Source organism: Microtus pennsylvanicus, chromosome 1 (assembly GCF_037038515.1).
Source record: "Microtus pennsylvanicus isolate mMicPen1 chromosome 1, mMicPen1.hap1, whole genome shotgun sequence".
In the NCBI taxonomy this organism is placed as follows: Eukaryota; Metazoa; Chordata; class Mammalia; order Rodentia; family Cricetidae; genus Microtus; species Microtus pennsylvanicus.
Genome location: NC_134579.1, coordinates 46612560 through 46631509, shown reverse-complemented (window position 1 = coordinate 46631509; position 18950 = coordinate 46612560). Strand labels below are relative to the sequence as shown.

Genomic DNA, 18950 nt, shown 5'->3' with positions numbered 1-18950 from the left:
TCACTATGTAGGTAGACCAAGCTGGCCTTGAACTCACAGAGATCCACCTGCCTTTTGCTCCCTGAGTGCTGAGATTAAAGGCATGCACCACCACAGCCCAGCTTATTTATTTCTTTTTATCCAGGGCTACATGCCAGGCAAACACTATACCGATAAACTTTAATTCTAACCCTTTTTAAATTTAAATTTTATTATAATGAATTTTTTGAGACAGGAAATTGCTAAATTTCCTAGGCTGGCCTTGAACTCACGTAGCCCAAGAGGACCAAACTTAAACCCATTCTAACCTTCTGGGTAGCCAGTGTTACAATCCTATATCTATATTACAGGATCTTGTACATTTCTGAAACCTAAAATCTCTCTGAAAATGACTTTAAGTAACCTCTGTCACCATATAAAGTGAATCAGAAACATTTTAATGCCAGCTACACTGTGACTTCCTACCTCACCGTCCTACTGTGGCGTCTTCCCTGCCATTATGGACTGTGTCCCCAAGATAAACTCTTCACTCCTTAAGTCATTTTTGTCAGATGGTGTGTCACAGTAATGCGAGAATAACTGATGCCAGAGGCAGGGTCGGCAGTGTCCGTGGAAACCCTCGTTACCTTAGGGGTCCTGCTCCCTCTGTGCAAGTGTAATGAGGCCGCCCCACACGCTCGGAAGCTCACATGTACCATGGGACTCTATCTCACTCCACTAGAATGGCACATGTATACATCCATATAATATATATTATATATAAAATGAGTGATGATGTACAGACAAAGGGATGCAAATACACTGTTCACAGGAATGTCACTCCGGGGCTGAGGGACTGCATGAACCTTCCTCAATAACTACAAGCAAAACTGTCATGTGCCCCAGTCGCCCACTCCTGGGTGTATACACAAAGGAAATGAGGCCAGCATACAAATATGCCTGTGGGCTCATGTTTATTGTTCACTATTTATTATTATTGCCAAGATACAGAATCGGCCTGTCAACAGACAAACAGATAAAGCAAAGAGGGTATTTATATACAATGGAGTGTTATTACTCAGCCTAAAAGAATGGGCTCTTGTCATTTGCACAGAAAAAAATAATGGGTGTAGCCAGAGGACATTTGCACAAAATAAGCCAGGCACAGAAAAACAAGTGTCGCGTGTTTTCTGTCATACATGAGAACTGTAAAAGAGGAAAAAGATCCTACGATTAGGACTGTGGAGAACTGGGAAGGGACCCGTGGAGGGAAGGAAGATGGCAGGCAAGGGGTAGGAGGACCAGCACACAGTCTGTGTGTTTATGGAAATAGTACAGTGAATCACATAGATTTGTACAATTACCGTGTGTTAATAACTTCACTAATATGTTGTCTTACCATGCCCTACAGTTACTAAAAGATAACAAGGAGACAGTGAACAGCTTTACACTCATGAATTTTGTTAGAAAAGTAGGCTGATTCCTTAAGAAAGATGTACTCACTACGCAAACTCGTCTAATATAAAACAGGAGATTGAATATCACCGAGCTATTAAGAAATTTTACTTCATAATTTAACGCCCCCACTGCCACCAAGTCTTCGGTTGCAAACAGCTTCGCAGGCCAATTCCACTGAAGGCTGAAAGAAGAATCAGCATCCTCCAGAAAGTCAAAGATGAAGACAGACTTCCCAGTTCACAGCACTGAGGAGAACGGGAGACAGAGAGGCCCTGGGCAGTTTAGGGTTAGAGAACTCTGAGACATAGAGAGGCGCTGGGCGGGTTAGGGTTAGAGAACTCTGTTACAGTTCCCTGAGCAGAAGCTGGGAGTGTCTGGGATTCTCTCCCAGCCCCAGGCCTGTGACGTCTGAAAACATACTGGATCCTGGTCTGGTTTCTGGTTATCTCCGTTCCCCTAAATGAGGCCCCTGACTGGAGGCCCTGCTGAGGGTATGACTGACATTCCAGTCCAGACACTAATCAGTTTTGGTGAACACTTGTGGAACTGGATCTCTGGATTTTCTTGGTGTTAGTTAAGACATTAGGGATGACCTCAGAGACACCAAGCTTGTCGGTATCTCATGTCTTCCTTCTTTTTATAGTCTGTGTTTTCTAGCTCTTCTGTAGTCTGTCTGTTGCCTGGTTTGTGCGCGCGCGCGCGAGAGAGAGAATATCTGGGTCTGAAAAAAAGCTTTACTATATTTATTGAATAGCACAGAAAATAGGTATGGGAAAGAGATTAGGAAATCTTTACAGAAAATTTAGCAGTTTTTACAAGGGAAGATATCCCAACTAACTCAGACACGCAAACAGACTTCAAACAGACATCATCAAGCTGTATCTACACGCTGCTCCCAACATTCATGTCAGATACTTGTGGCTTCCAACTTGTTCACTGCTTTCAGCAAATGATTGCTACTGCACACATGTACATACATGCACTACTCTGGGGCAGGTGCATGAAGGGGACATAAAGTTTAATTAAAGGTTTTCATTTGATTGTAAAAGCTGGTTGCATGAGAAATGCAAGGATCTAAGTAAGATTGGTGCAATGTTTTCTTAAGGGCAAGTTAAATAGACTGGTACACAGTAGGACAGCAGGCTAAGTCTACAGTCTTGTTAATGCAAATAATCTTTTTTTTTCTAATATTAACATTTTCTTTTTTTTTAAATTTATTTATTTATTAAAGATTTCTGTCTCTTCCCCGCCACCGCCTCCCATTTCCCTCCCCCTCCCCCAATTAAGTCTCCCCCCAGCCCGAAAAGCAATCAGGGTTCCCTGTCCTGTGGGAAGTCCAAGGAACCCCCACCTCCATCCAGGTCTAGTAAGTTGAGCATCCAAACTGCCTAGGCTCCCACAAAGCCAGTGCGAATGCAAATAATCTTTTAAAATTGTTTTTATTGCACTTTACAGTCTTAAATGATCCCAAGGGATTATTAACTTTTCTGTAAGGTATGCTAAAACTTCAGTTTTTGGAGGTAAAGAGACAGTTTCACAATAATGTATCACTACACTTCCCAATTTCGGTCCCTCTCCTAAATGATTTTAGGGTCTCCACTCTTGAGAGGGAAAGTTATAGTGATCTTGGATGCCACTGAGCATGAACATAAAGACTCTATTGTGGCCCGTTAACAGAAACCTATTTCTTCCTAGTCAAACCAACGGAGCACTTCTAACCCCGGTCAGAGATATGACATTCTGATCTGCTCCAAACATTAGAAAATTATATGTTATGGGGTCTGTCAATCACCTGACCAAAAAACCATCCACCCTGGGAAGCTGATTTACCTGTGGGCATGCTAAGGAGATGGAGGAATGATTATCCCTTTAATGAGGTAATATACCTTTCTCCCCAGACCCCATTACCTAGCACTGTGGCCTCCCTGCTTATCCTTTTTCCTTTTTTCTTCTCTTTTTCTTTCAGATATCCCCACTCACCTAAGCATCTTGCAATAAGTCCTAATAAGCATCCAATTAAGGGACACATTGTTAGTTTCCTCAGCAGCAACCTGCCTCTACCACCAAAGCAGTTAAGTTATGTTATCACATGTAATGTAAAGACACCAGGTGTCTTTCCACATGCTATGGGACATGTGCACCTTTTAAAATCACCTGCCAGGCACAGCTTGCTCTCTTGACTCTTGTTCCTCTCTTGCATTTTCTTTTCTCTCTTGCTTCTCTTAACTTTCTTGTTTCTTGCTCCTCTTCCCTGTTCTCATCCTGTCTGCCTGTCTGTCTCTCTCTCTGTCTGTCTGTCTGTCTGCCAGCCTGCCTCTCTCATGTCACCCTCCAACATGAACTTTCACTGCCCTCTCCTCCCCCAATAAACCTTTGGGACTAACTTTGTTGCACATGGCGTGGTTGCTTAGTGGCATACCTTGGCAGGACCCACTGAAAGGTACCCACTTTGCCTTTCTTTTTTAATCCTTTCCCACATTCAAACCATAAGCATACAATAACAAATACAAGGGTGAAGGCTTATTTTTAAAAACTTAGCAAACGAAGTTCAGTAGTATACTAAATAATTTTATGTTCTACCAATCATGGTTTATTTCAAGGGAGAAGTCTTGTTCAATAATTGACAATCAGTTGATGAATGCTCCAATGATATTTGACAAAAGGGGGAAAGGCCCTAAAGTCATCAATCACCACGGAAAAGCATCTGGCAGAATCCAGTACCCATTCATGATGAGAATTCACCAAACAGAGGAAGGCCCTCAATCTACTCCAGCAGACAACAAGATACTTAATTATAGCACGAATAATAAAAGCCCAAAGATAGATACTGAGGTTCAACCTGAAAACCAGAAAAGCAAAGCAGCCAAGCTACTAGAGAAGTCTTACCTCTACCAAGGCTGGGCAACCACAGACTAAACAGACTAAGCCTCTCTCTCCTCCCATTTTATATTCCCTCTAGTGCTGGGATTAAGGGCATATGACTCCCTAGTACTGGAATTAAAGGTGTAGGCCACCACCACCTGGGTTTATTTCTGTATTGATCTTGTACCAGGATGGCCTTAAACTCACAGAGATCCATCTGACTCTTGACTCTCAAATCCTGGGATTAAAGGTGTGCACCACCATTACCTGACCTCTAGTAGCTTTAGCTTTGTCTCTGGTCTTCAGGCAAGATTTATTTATCAAAATGCAAACAATATGGACTTCACTATGGCAAAAGACTGAACACTTTCTCTGTAATGTTGGGAAAAAAGCAAAGACCTCAGCCTTCCAGTCATATCAGTGTAATTCTGGATGTTTGAGCCATGCAAAGGGAAAAAATGGAAAAATATGGACACAGACTCTAAGTAGAATGGTTCATGTTTGCAGGTGAAATTATTTCTACCCAGAAAATTTCCAAGAATCTATTCAAACCTTCTGGAACTACTAAGTCCATGGAACATGAAGTGAACGTGTATCAATAATGCTGCTGGGTGGTGGTCCTTGCCTTTAATCCCAACACTGAGGAGGTAGAGGCAGGTGGATCTCTGAGTTCAAGGCCAGCCCGGTCTACAGAGCGGGTTCCAGAACAGCCAGAGCTGAGAAACCCTGTCTTGAAGGAACTAAAACAATAAAACAAAAACAAACAAGCAAAACAACAAAAACCAATCATCCTCCTGTATGTTAGCAATAAGCATGAAAACACTGAGTGCAAAAGTACCACTTCCTTATGATCACCCCAAACAGGGAACTATACAGGTATGACTCTAACAAAACAGGAGCACGAGCTGTGCGTTGAGTCACAGTATGCTGATTAATAGGCAAACATGCAAGGTCTGCCCAGAGACACGCAGAGCTAAATTAATAAATAGGTTTAACACACCTGTGGTAAAAATTCCAACAAGATCTCTTTGTAGATATAAAGAATGCTATTCTAAAATATGGAAATATTAAAGACTTAAAGACAGCTAAAGTCATTTTGAAAAATAGGACTAGAGTAGGAAGAACTGTGATCTCAGGACTTAGTATGCAGTTACAATAACAAAAGGTGTAGGTCACCGTAACAAAATAGAAAACCCAGAGACACATGCACCTATAGGTCCAGACAACTGTGACACACAGTTCAAAAGGTCACAATCAATTCAAAGGAATGAGACAACCTTCTCAACAAATGCACAGATGCAAATGTAACCAATGAGGGGGAAATTGTGAAGGATGTATCAGACAATGGCTAGACTCTACAACATAGGGAACGCTCAAAAACTCAGTGCCACGTCAGGAAGACGATCTTACTCAAACATATGCAAGAGATGAGGACAGGCATTTCATCAAAGATAGCAAACTATCCTGTATTAAATCATATCAAACACACCACACACGCGTGCGCATGCACACACACACACATAAAACCACTCCCACTCCAGGTGTTCAAACACAGCATAACAGCTTGTAGCCCCTGCTCTTTGATTCCTCCAGCACCTCTACATTGCCTGTGAGGTAGTGTTAATGAGAAGAAACGGACAAGTACGTGAGGGAGGAACACAAACCAGCATCGCCTTCAACTTCCTTTTTCTTTGCCCGCTTAATTTTCTTCTTCAGGACTTTCATAAGGAAGTTTGCAAATTTATTATTTTCTCCAAGGGCTGACTGGAACCCAGCGTAGAGGGCCTTTTCCTGCTCCTGGAGCCTGGTGATTTCATTCTTTTTCTCTTCCATCTCTTTCAGAGTTTCATTGATTTTCCACTAAGGGACGGGAGAGAAGAACATAAGATAATAACATTTCTAACAAGCTGGCTTTGGAGGGCAATGCACTTTCCAATGCAAAACTAGAGTCTACAGATATTTTTAAGCTTAATAGAAATTTAAATTTCTAATGTTTGTAGAACTGTTTGATTAAATTTACATTCCTTAGAAACATCATTGAAGTTCAGTATCTCTGGAATGTTCACGTCAAAATCCAAAGTAAATTAAAATTTTGTGTTGTTTCTTTCGGGTTGTTTTGTTTTCTGAGTCAGGGTTTCTCTGTGTAACAGCCCTAGCTGTCCTGGGGCTTGGTCTTTAGACCAGGCTGGCCTCAACTCACAGAAGTCCACTTGCCTCTGCCTCCCAAGTGCTGAGATCAAAGGTGTGTGCCACCACTACCTGGCCAAATAGGAATTTTTACTGCCGCTCAGATAAGATGGTGCCTACAGAGAAGATATGAAGTGGTGTGTCTAACATGGGGCAGGGGCCAGCATTCACAGCTGGATTCCTGAAGGACCATCCCAGAGGATTGACCAGCATCTCCGACCCAACCCTTGAAGAATTGTCTACCAATGGGACCAGTATCTATGATCAGACATGAGCTTCAAGACTGAATTTGAAACCGGACCTGGGACTAAAACCAGCGTTGGAGACCCTACCACATACAGGGCTCTGATGGCATCTGCAAGTCCTAGCAGGACTGCCAAGAAAGCAGAAGCTGTAGCCAGCAATCAGACCCTATGCCCCCATTCATCTCTCTCCTTCACATTCATTCCCCCTGTATTTAGTGCCAAGTGCCAATTTAACACTCTCTCCACTCCTTTCTTCCTCTTTTGTTCTTTTTTCCATTACCCCTCACTCCCTTTTTTCTCAAAGAACACAGGTTAGCCTGGTTGACAGGGTTTCAATTCCAGAGACTTGGGACTCTTGGGTTATCCGACAGCACATTTTGACCTCTCTCTTCTCATCCCCAACTCCTTGTCCCTGTCATGTCCCCAGCCTATTTACTATTCTGTTTGTACGTTGCTCAGGGTTGAAGATTGCTGTGCCTGTCCCTATGTGTATCTCTTAGGAAGCATTCTTTATTATTCACCCATATCTCATGCACTTCCCCTCCTACCCTCATGTCTTTTCTTTCTGTCATCCTTATCCCCTTCTCGTGTTCCTTCATATTTATAATCTTCCATAGATTTAATAATCTCTGAAATCTATAGACACTAAAAGTACCCCAACTTTCCCCTCCTAACTTTTTTACACAGTGGATTTTTTTTCCTTTCAAAGTAGATAACAATGAGCACCCCTATCTTTATTTCCAAAAAGCCATTGACAAATTCATGCAATCCAAAACAAAGTTCTAATGACATTCTTCACAGAAGTAGAAAATAAATCTTAAAATTCACAGCAAGTACAAAATATCCTGACAGCCATAGCAATCCTAAACACAAATAATTCTGCTGGAGGAATCACCATGCCATATTTCAATTTATACCATAGAGCCATAGTTAAAACAAACAAAAAACCTTGAAACAGTAATAACACAACATTGTACTGGCACAAAATCAGATATGTATGTGCATGTGTGTGTGTGTGTGTGTGTGTGTGTGTGTGTGTGTGTGTAAATGGCACAGAATAGAAGGCCCAGATTCAAGTCCACAGTATTACAGTCACCCGATTTTTGACAAAGACGTCAAAATTACACATTGGAGAAAAGCAGCAGCATCAACAAATAGTGCTTGGGAATATATATATATATATATATATGTAGAAAAGCAAAATTAAATCCTTATCTTTTACCCTGCACAAAAATCAACTCCAAATAGATCAGAGGCATCAACCTAAGGCCTGAAAACCCATCCAAATGTAGTATACTTCCCTATGAGTTATGGATGGGAGGCTCCAGAGACCACCAAAACAAAACAGGCTACTGCCATTATGCTTGACTTGTCCTTATAACTATAGGGAAGGACCCCATTGCTGCTGACACCACAAACTTTGGTTGTACAACATGGAGAAATTAAGCTGGAACTGACCTTGAAATTTCCTCCCAGTTGGCTAGCTTTTCAAGTGCTGAAAGTGTTTTGTTTTGAAAATCATGGGGACAGAGGACTTATCAATGACTTTATTCAACAGTAGCCTCTGCAAGTTATAGCAACCTCCCAGGCAGGGTGGACGAACTGGTGCAATAGTGGCATGACTGTTAGAGGTGCCTTCTGATCGGATCTGAGGTCTGCTCCGCAGGAAAGAATCCATCCCTGGTGTTGTGAACCTGGTCAAAAGCTGGTGAGATCACAGACCCTAAGAGGTACCTATTACTGTTGTTTCACTAAATGGACATATTGTCTAGCTGATTTCTAAATATCTGTGTTTATATTTATCGATTGGTGCTGTTCACAACCTTGGGCAGAGAGAAAATTGTTTTTGCAGTGGTAGGCAGTTAATGCAGAGACTCATAATTAGTCAAAAGACTGAGTGACTGCTGAGCGTCTAAATGGGACATTTATATCTTCCTGCCCCCAAGGCTCAGGGAATACTGCAGAAGAGGGGTAAAAGGAATACAAGAGGCAGAGGATCAGAAGAGTGCTGTGAAATGTTGTCTTTGGGACATGACATGGCTGTTACACTCATGAACACACAGCAGCCGTGGCTACTTGCATATGACTTGGGCAAAAATCAAAGCAGTCAACACTCTGGAATGGATGAGGAAGAGCTCATAATGTCCCAGTTCCAGGAAAGAAGTATTTGAAATGAGTGGATGCTGGAGAAGGTGGGGGTGTCATTTCTTTGGATGTGCCCATGGGTAAGTTGTCCTTTCTCCCATGAATTGCCCTCACCATCCACATGTATGTGGGCAGCACTAACTTGACTTACTGGGTTACACTTAGAAAAAGAAGAGGGTGTGTGTGTTTGTGTGTGTGTTTGTGTGTGTACATTTATCACAGTGTACAAATGATCAGAAAACAACTCCAGCATATGGGTTAAAGGACTGAACTCAGGTAGGTCATCAGGCTGGTTGGCAAGTGTGCTTACCCGCTAAGCTATCTTGCTAGCTTTCTCTATCTTATTTTTTGGGGACAACATGTCCCACTGAACCTGAAGCTAGCAATTTGGCTAGACTGACTGACCAATAAGATCCAGAGACCCTCCTTTCTCTATGTCCCTGGATTTGGATTGCAGACACGGGCTGCTGTACCCAGGTTTTTACATAAGTTCTGGGGAATCAAATTTATGTGCCCAGGTCTGTGTGGTAAGGACTTCAGTAATCCTCCCTAACTGAAGAGGAGCAGCCAGCTAGGGTTGAGCCTGCTCTTACTTGCATGTCCTGCTCTTCTTTGTCTAAGGAATTGACACGCTCTTGAAGAATATTTTCCTGTTTTTCAAAATTCTTGAGGAGAAGCATTTCTTGAAATAGCGTGACATGGTGCAGGTCAGAGAGTTTCATCTTAGTGTCCAGTTTCAGTTTCCGGTGTCTCAGAAGGTGGAGTTCTGCGTCAAAAGTGACCGTCAGCTCTTTGATCTGAGATAGGAAAGAGATGTGAGGATGTATAAGTTAAAGGGTAAATATCCAACAGTTCTAATGTGTCTACAATATTTTTCATTATACAATTATTGTGCTCATTATAAATTCACTTCTACGTGGCATTAAATCTGTATAGCTCAGTAGTGGAAATTGTGTAACTACAGTCCTCTGAGCCAATTCATCAACACTGACTACGTCATTGGTAACACCCTTTATGTCTGTATCCTCTCTATCTACCCCACCTTCTCACAGGAACTATAAATAAACATCATCCTTAACTCTTCGTATGTTTTAAAAAAAAATTCAAAAATATAAAATGGAAGATCATCACCTAACCCAATTGCCATCAGAAGAGGGGTGTGATCCAGAATCTAATGGGAACAGATAGAGAGACCCACAGCCTAACACAAGGCAGAGCCAGCAGAACCCCTCAGAAGAGGGGGAAGGAGGATAGTAGTATCCAGAAGGGCTGAGAACACAGCCCACAGGATCAACGAAGCAGGGCTCATAGGAGCTCACAGAAACTCACAGGTCATGACAAACATGGATGGTGTATGGGCCTGAGCTAGGTCCTCTGCATACATCTTATGACTGTGTAGCTTAGTGTTCTTGTGGGACTCCTAACAACGGGGACAGGGATTGTCTCTGACGTTTTGGGCCGTGCTTGGGATCCTTTTCCTCCTATTGGGTTACCACATCTAGCCATGATACGGGGTTTGTGCCCAGACTTAGTGTATTTTTTAGGCCATGTTCGGTGGACATCCTTGGGAGGCCTTCTCTTATTTAATCTATTTAATTGTTTTTAAGGAAACAGAGGAGGAGTTGATCTTGGAGAGGGAGAGGTAGGGGTGCTGATTGGAGTGGAGGGAGGGGAAACTGCAGTTGGGATGGTAATGTATGAGAGAAGAAGAAAAGTTAAAAAAAACAGAATGGAAAACGCTGTTACATAGGTAAATACAATCATGGAGTCGCAAAGAGCTGTTCAGTTATCATGTTCTCCAAGTGAAGAAATGATAAAGGTGATTTCCCTGCAATCAAGCCTACCTCATTACAGAGGTAAGCTAGAAATCTAAGTCCCAGTTCCTGATCTGAGCCTCACTCTACTCTGGCCAAGGTGACTGTATGTCCTCATGTGCGCTCTGTTCGGGTGCAGCTCTCCATACGCAACTCAGAGTTAGTGACACCCCTGAGGGAACTCACACAGTGGGAAGGGGAAAACCACCGAGTGTTATTGGTTGGGTTGTACGTTACAGGGCATCTTGACTGTCAAAAACTTAATGTACCTAAAGTCCCCTGCTAGAGGATAATGGGCAGGAAGAGGCCTGTGGATCTGTGGGAGTAAAGTTGCTAGGAAATTTTAGAATGTTAAAATACAGAAACTAACCCAAAGAAAAGAAATAAATCAAGCTCTTAAGTAAGTGTGGCTGTAGAATACACATTTGGGCTTTCCTTTATGCTTATTAAATAAAGCTGAATTCTTCCTAATTTCTCTGGAGGCAGGAGGACATTTTCTTTAAAAAAAAAATTACTGAAGCTGGACCACATAGGTCTCTGAGTCTGTAAGGGTTAATCTATTCTGTTACTCTCACAACTGATAGTGTGCAAGTTTTATGATAATGGAGAGTGTTTTTCTTGAGCATTGCTGTGTTCTCACTACGCAGCTGCTGTGTCTCTGCATGTGGTATGGCCAACAAACGTTTGTTCAGTTGTTAAAATCAACAAATTCATGCGATTATAGCAAAGCTCGCGAACGAGCATGTACTACTATATGTCTGGCGTGCCTTGTGTCTAGGCATCCCGAGCAGAACAGGAGAGGTGGCCTTTGTCTGAAGAACTACTTCATCTGCGTTGTAAGACAAACAACACGTGTGAAGTGTCAGGAAAGACAAGGGCAAGCTATAACGCGCTGACTGCAGGTGCAATGGAGTTCACAAACGCGGCCGGGGAGTGTGTGGAAGATGATGGCGAGGGTGTGGACGAATCCGCGCTTCGCGTGTCGGCCCAGTCTGAAAGGCAGTTACTACAATTACACGGAACGGTAAAGGATAAAGGCTCTGCTGTGAAATGGTGGCCGGAGAGCCTGAGGGGCAGGGATGGATAGTGGGAGCATAGGCCTGGACAGAGTAGAAATGGTGATGAAGAAGAAGGCTGGGAAGCAGCAGGGAGCACTACTGCAGGGTGGAGCTGAAAACTGTTGGGGAAGGGGCTCCTTCTACAAGTCTGGTAGTAGGGCGCTATCTATCCAAGAAAGGGTCTCTTCCTTCCTTAGTTCAACTGTGTCCTACACTTCCAATCCAAGCCCGGTTCTGGTTTTCTTGGAAATAACAGCACCTGTCATTTTAATAGCAGTTTTGAACCTTGTCAATACTCCCACCTACTGTAGCAAAGCATGCATTAAAGAAAGGGGGCGTGGTTATAGGTACACATCTGTAATCCCCGGCACTTGAGGGGCTGAGGCAGGAAGATGAGCCATAACTTTGAGGCCAGTTTTGGGCTACATAGTAAGTTTTAGGCTAACCTGAGCTATAAAATGAGACCAGCAAGCAGAGGGAGGTACAGAGGGGACAAGGAAAAAGAAACAGAGAGGTAGGCAGCCGGGCAGGCAGAGACAGACAGAGAGAGAGGATGGTGTGAAAAGGAGAGGGTTTCCCCTTTAAGTGCCTTCTATTTATCTTCTCAAGGCTGGTCCTCCAGCTCCCTTTACACTTAGTTGCAAGTGTCTTCTAATGTGTTGACCTGTAGGAAAAAGATACGAAGTCCAACGTTCTACAGAGAGCACAGCGATTTGTCGGGGGACTAACAATGGGAGAAAACCAAGCCATCGGCAAATAATGCACCCGTCAGCATTAGTGAAAGGTTAAAATGTAGAGAAATTTAAAATCAACCGATCAATCATAAACCAGACGGAATTCTCCCACTATTGATGCGGTCGGTTTTAAGTAGAGGGGCGGCTCCATCTCTTACCCTGTTGCACAAATACTGCTGCATGTACAAGTGTTTGACCTCATCTCTCTTCATAATCTCCAGCTCCACATCACTTGGCTCTGCCTTTTCAAACTCGGATGACTTTGGAAGCTCCGTGGTGAGCGCCGAAGCCTTGGATGACCTAGACAGGGAGTCTCGTGTTGTAAGATCGCCTTCCTTTCCCGAGGACAGCTTGAGGAACCCTAGCCCTCCTGAGCCTGTGCTCCCAGATCCTGTCTGTTTGCTATCGGTCGCCTCATTTTGGCGCTTCTTTTGCTTTCTCTTAAATCTCAAGAGTGTTTCCTCGTCGTATTGAAATCTCCTTTCTGGGACTTCTTCTGGATATATCTGCGGGATCTGAGGAATGGGTAAGTGCTTGGATGTGGGGATGGTTGACTGAATGTTCTTCAGTTCTTGTACCAGGCACTGGATTTCCTCAATGACAGCCAACTTAAGATCTCGGAGGGAAAGAATGCACTTGTTCATGTACCTCTTCTTTGCGTGGGCCTGAAACGAGGGAGAGAAAGGACACAACATCACAGCCGCCTCACAGAGTGCAGTCTGGGTGCCATTTACCCTTTATCTGTGGGCTGGTGGGCCTAGGGAATGGTGAGCACCTCTGCTCAGTGCTCCATTGAGTTTCCCACTAGGTTTCAGGTGGCTCCCATTAAGACTGGAGGCCAGTCCAGATGTTACCTCTGGATTCCTTTCACTTTCTTGCATTTGCCCCCTTCTGCTGGTTTGCAAGGTTGCGTTTCCTGTCCTTCACCTCTTCCTGGAAGACTCTCAGGAAGCCTTGTGCTGAGCTGGACACTGTGCTATGGTAGAGGAAGGACATTAACTAACTGCCTTTCCTAGCGGGAAACTGGGATCTTGTTGATTTAGATTCACCACGGCTGCCCACCTAGGATCTAACTCTACATCATCCTGTTTTTATTCTGAGTTTTGACTCCTTCGTGGTCATCATCCTAAACATCACAGCATACCAAGAGAGCCTTCTGTAGCTCTCTCTCCATAGATCTGAGCCAAAGCATACTTACACTACATCCATCCATGGCTTGTTCATTACCACCTCTGTCCTGAAAGTGACTCCCGGCACCTAAGAGCCCAGCAACCCCTGAGGCCGCTAACCAGACTGAGCATTACTTTGCATGAAATGTAGTGGTTTGTTTTTTTTTTTTAATAAAATACCAAAAGCACTTTGTCAGGTAATCTTATAAAACTTACCTACATATTTACTATGAAGAACCCACATATTACTAACTCAAGATCACGGTGTTTATCTACTTGAGACTAAGTCTTTAAAGAATTGAGACTTAAAATGAAAATTCAGCATTGGCTATGTGTGGAACCACCTATGAAGTGCCTAGAAGACTGAGAATTAAACATACATGAAGGAATCTCACCCCTCTTATGGCTACACAGCCCATTGCTTTGGGGAGCCCTGAGATAGTCTTAATTGTCAACTAGATACAATCCAGAATCATCTGGAAAGGGTCCCTGGTGCTCGGTTAAAGTTGTTGCCTGGCATACATGAGACCCTGAGTTTGATTCCCAACACTGCAAAAAAATAAAGAGGAAAGGAAAGGAAATGAAAGAAAAGGAAAGGAAATGAAAGACGGAAGGAAGGAAGGAAAGAAGGAAGAAAGGAAGGAAGGAAGGAAGGATTAAAGTATTAATTCTGGATTGGATGACTAATAAGTTACAGTGGAATAAAATATAGATTATGAGATATGAAAAATATAGGCAATAGCTAGTTAAACAACTTAAAATGAACGTAGAATAAAAATGTGGCTGAGTGGTGGTTTGTTTCATCTCTGTAAGTTCAAGGCCAGCCTGGTCTATAGAATGACTTCCAGGACAACCAAGACTATTGTACAGAGAAACTCTGTCTTGGAAAAAAAAAATGTGCTCAAAAGGCTGAAAAGATGGATGACTAGAGGGCCCAGGTTTAGTTCCCAGCACCTACATGGGGGCTAGCAGACTCTAGTTAACACCAAGGTGCTTTTCCTCATCATGACATCACCAGGCATCACAACCATCATCTGTGGGTTAAGTACCATTGTGTCAAGGTGCCCCAGTTCCTCCTCCTTCTTGGCAGCATTTATCCTCATGTGTTCAGGGATCTTGTAGTCCGAGGCTGTCTTCAGATTGAAATCCCCCATGAATATCTGTGCTTCTCTGATGGCTTGAACATCTTTGGGATCTTCATAGTCATCGTCAGGTTTGCTCTTGTAACTATCAGAAAAATAGATAACTTAGACATAAATGTAACAGGGAACTCTAAATGTGCACTCGCTGCTTCCTCCCAGAACTCCAAGGAAACAACTGTAGAGAGGCACAAAAAGCAATGACAAACCATTAGGGAAGCTGAAAATAGCATGGAAAACTATTAGCAAACCAGTTACATTGATACATATATGGGAATGCAGAAAAATGAAATTATATTCACAAATAAATAAGACTAGAAAAATCTATAGTCCAGAATGCCTTCTTCTGGAGTGTATGCTCCTCTGGAGGAGGCACCAAATTTTTTTGAACATTATTTTCTCGGCAGAGTCTCCAGGGAGCAGAGAATGAAATGGAATACTAGAACGTATTTGGTAAAATTCACTAATGCGCTGTAAATTGCTGCATCACGGATTTCCCATCTCCACACAAATCAGTGGAGCTTTCATACCAACCAAAAATGAAGAACTGTTCTCTAAAGAAACTGAACTCCTGGTTTAGGGAGTTCTAAGATATCATTGGGTATCCCTTGCATGGTAATTAACTTGGACTTTCAACATTCCCCAACAATTTTTGAAAGTGAAGTATGCCAGCCAGTATGGGTGTGTATTCTTAGTCTGCAGTCAGCATTTTCCTTGAAGAGAAAAGCCCTTTGGGAACGCATAGTGTGGACTAACACATTGTGTTACTTTATTCACACAGTGTTAGTCCATTCACACCGCGTTAGTCCATTCACACCATGTTAGTCCATTCAGTCTGTGTGTTCAATCAACAACAATCATTTATTTATGTATACCTGCATAAAAAAAATACTGCTGTTTTTAAAGCAAGGAATGGTCACAAGGAACAAAAAAGAAGAAAGGGGGGAAGAGAAGGGGAAAACATGGCCGATAGCCATCCTTATGATGTAAGCAACTAGAAATTTAAACCAAAAAATAGGAAACAGATTCAGACATATTAACATCATCAAGAGACGCAGAATTTAGGTAATATGAAACCAATTTCTCAGAGAAATAAAACCAAGTAATTCTAGCGGAAATAATTCTGCCTGACTTTTGGCACAGCAGAAATCACTAAATTACAGTGTAAGGTAGGATCAGAATCCTACTGACCCAAATATAACTCAGTGAGCTCACTAGTCAAGCAGACAGAGGAACCAAGGTAGCTAGGTCCTTGGGGGAAAGAATATAGAACTATATGAAATAACACTGTCAGAGATCTATGGGGCTCTCTTCAGTCTTGAGGGTGGGTTCTAATGGAGACATGTGACTTTGTGGATGGCTACTAATCAATACATGTGTAATGGGAAATAGGGCAGAGCTTGGCAAAGAACAGATCATTGGAAGCATACAAACACTGCTGACGTTCACACAGAGCTAGAAGTAAGTTTTCTTGGTGGCTGCAAGACTTTAATGGATATGGGGCACAGTTAGGAGCAGCCCTGATCTAGGAGACCTGAACAACATTGTCGCTGCTCTTACCCTAGCCGGCCCTCACAGAGTGCTGTACCCGACGGTGCAATCACACTATTTACCAGGCACACTGTACCCGACGGTGCGATCACACTATTTACCAGGCACACTGTACCCGACGGTGCAGTCACACTATTTACCAGGCACACTGTACCCGACGGTGCGATCACACTATTTACCAGGCACACTGTACCCGACGGTGCAGTCACACTATTTACCAGGCACACTGTACCCGACGGTGTGATCACACTATTTACCAGGCACACTGTACCCGACGGTGTGATCACACTATTTACCAGGCACACTGTACCCGACGGTGTGATAACACTATTTACCAGGCACACTGTACCCGACGGTGCAGTCACACTATTTACCAGGCACACTGTACCCGACGGTGCGATCACACTATTTACCAGGCACACTGTACCCGACGGTGCGATCACACTATTTACCAGGCACACTGTACCCGACGGTGCAGTCACACTATTTACCAGGCACACTGTACCCGACGGTGCAGTCACACTATTTACCAGGCACACTGTACCCGACGGTGCAGTCACACTATTTACCAGGCACACTGTACCCGACGGTGCGATCACACTATTTACCAGGCACACTGTACCCGACGGTGCAGTCACACTATTTACCAGGCACACTGTACCCGACAGTGCAGTCACACTATTTACCAGGCACACTGTACCCGACAGTGTGATCACACTATTTACCAGGCACACTGTACCCTACAGTGCGATCACACTATTTACCAGGCACACTGTACCCGACAGTGCGATCACACTATTTACCAGGCACACTGTACGCGACGGTGCGATCACACTATTTACCAGGCACACTGTACCCGACAGTGCGATCACACTATTTACCAGGCACACTGTACCCGACGGTGCGGTCACACTATTTACCAGCACACTGTACCCGACGGTGCAGTCACACTATTTACCAGGCACACTGTACCCGACGGTGCGATCACACTATTTACCAGGCACACTGTATCCGACGGTGCAGTCACACTATTTACCAAGCACACTGTACCCGACGGTGTGATCACACTATTTACCAGGCACACTGTACCCGACGGTGTGATCACACTATTTACCAGGCACACTGTACCCGACAGTGCAATCACACTATTTACCAGGCACACTGTACCCGACGGTGCAGTCACACTATTTACCAGGCACACTGTACCCGACGGTGTAGTCACACTATTTACCAGGCACACTGTACCCGACAGTGCGATCACACTATTTACCAGGCACACTGTACCCGACGGTGCAGTCACACTATTTACCAGCACACTGTACCCAACGGTGCAGTCACACTATTTACCAGGCACACTGTACCCGACGGTGTGATCACACTATTTACCAGGCACACTGTACCCAACGGTGCAGTCACACTATTTACCAGGCACACTGTACCCGACGGTGCAGTCACACTATTTACCAGGCACACTGTACCCAACGGTGCAGTCACACTATTTACCAGGCACACTGTACCCGACGGTGCAGTCACACTATTTACCAGGCCCACTGTACCCGACGGTGCAGTCACACTATTTACCAGGCACACTGTACCCGACGGTGCAGTCACACTATTTACCAGGCACACTGTACCCGACGGTGCGATCACACTATTTACCAGGCACACTGTACCCGACGGTGCGATCACACTATTTACCAGGCACACTGTACCCGACGGTGCAGTCACACTATTTACCAGGCACACTGTACCCAACGGTGCAGTCACACTATTTACCAGGCACACTGTACCCGACGGTGTGATCACACTATTTACCAGGCACACTGTACCCGACAGTGCAGTCACACTATTTACCAGGCACACTGTACCCGACGGTGTGATCACACTATTTACCAGGCACACTGTACCCTACAGTGCGATCACACTATTTACCAGGCACACTGTACCCGACGGTGCAGTCACACTATTTACCAGGCACACTGTACCCGACGGTGCAGTCACACTATTTACCAGGCACACTGTACCCGACGGTGCAGTCACACTATTTACCAGGCACACTGTACCCGACGGTGCGATCACACTATTTACCAGGCACACTGTACCCGACGGTGCAGTCACACTATTTACCAGGCACACTGTACCCGACGGTGCAGTCACACTATTTACCAGGCACACTGTACCCGACGGTGCGATCACACTATTTACCAGGCACACTGTACCCGACGGTGCGATCACACTATTTACCAGGCACACTGTACCCGACGGTGCGATCACACTATTTACCAGGCACACTGTACCCGACGGTGCAGTCACACTATTTACCAGGCACACTGTACCCGACGGTGCAGTCACACTATTTACCAGGCACACTGTACCCGACGGTGCGATCACACTATTTACCAGGCACACTGTACCCGATGGTGCAGTCACACTATTTACCAGGCACACTGTACCCGACGGTGTGATCACACTATTTACCAGGCACACTGTACCCGACGGTGCGATCACACTATTTACCAGGCACACTGTACCCGACGGTGCGATCACACTATTTACCAGGCACACTGTACCCGACGGTGCGATCACACTATTTACCAGGCACACTGTACCCGACGGTGCGATCACACTAT

The 18950-nt window shown here is 44.1% G+C and overlaps 1 protein-coding gene across 1 annotated transcript in view; it reads right to left on the bottom strand.

The window, feature by feature from the left end:
• The window catches only part of Cfap44 (cilia and flagella associated protein 44), a 79657-nt gene that overhangs the window by 12084 nt on the left and 48623 nt on the right, over positions 1–18950 (bottom strand). The window contains exons 25-28 of the mRNA XM_075963435.1: positions 14680–14857; positions 12620–13126; positions 9449–9652; positions 5943–6138 (exon numbers count right to left, since the gene is read on the bottom strand). Coding sequence (XP_075819550.1) covers positions 5943–6138; positions 9449–9652; positions 12620–13126; positions 14680–14857 — 1085 coding nt within the window. The remainder of the gene's footprint in view (positions 1–5942; positions 6139–9448; positions 9653–12619; positions 13127–14679; positions 14858–18950) is intronic.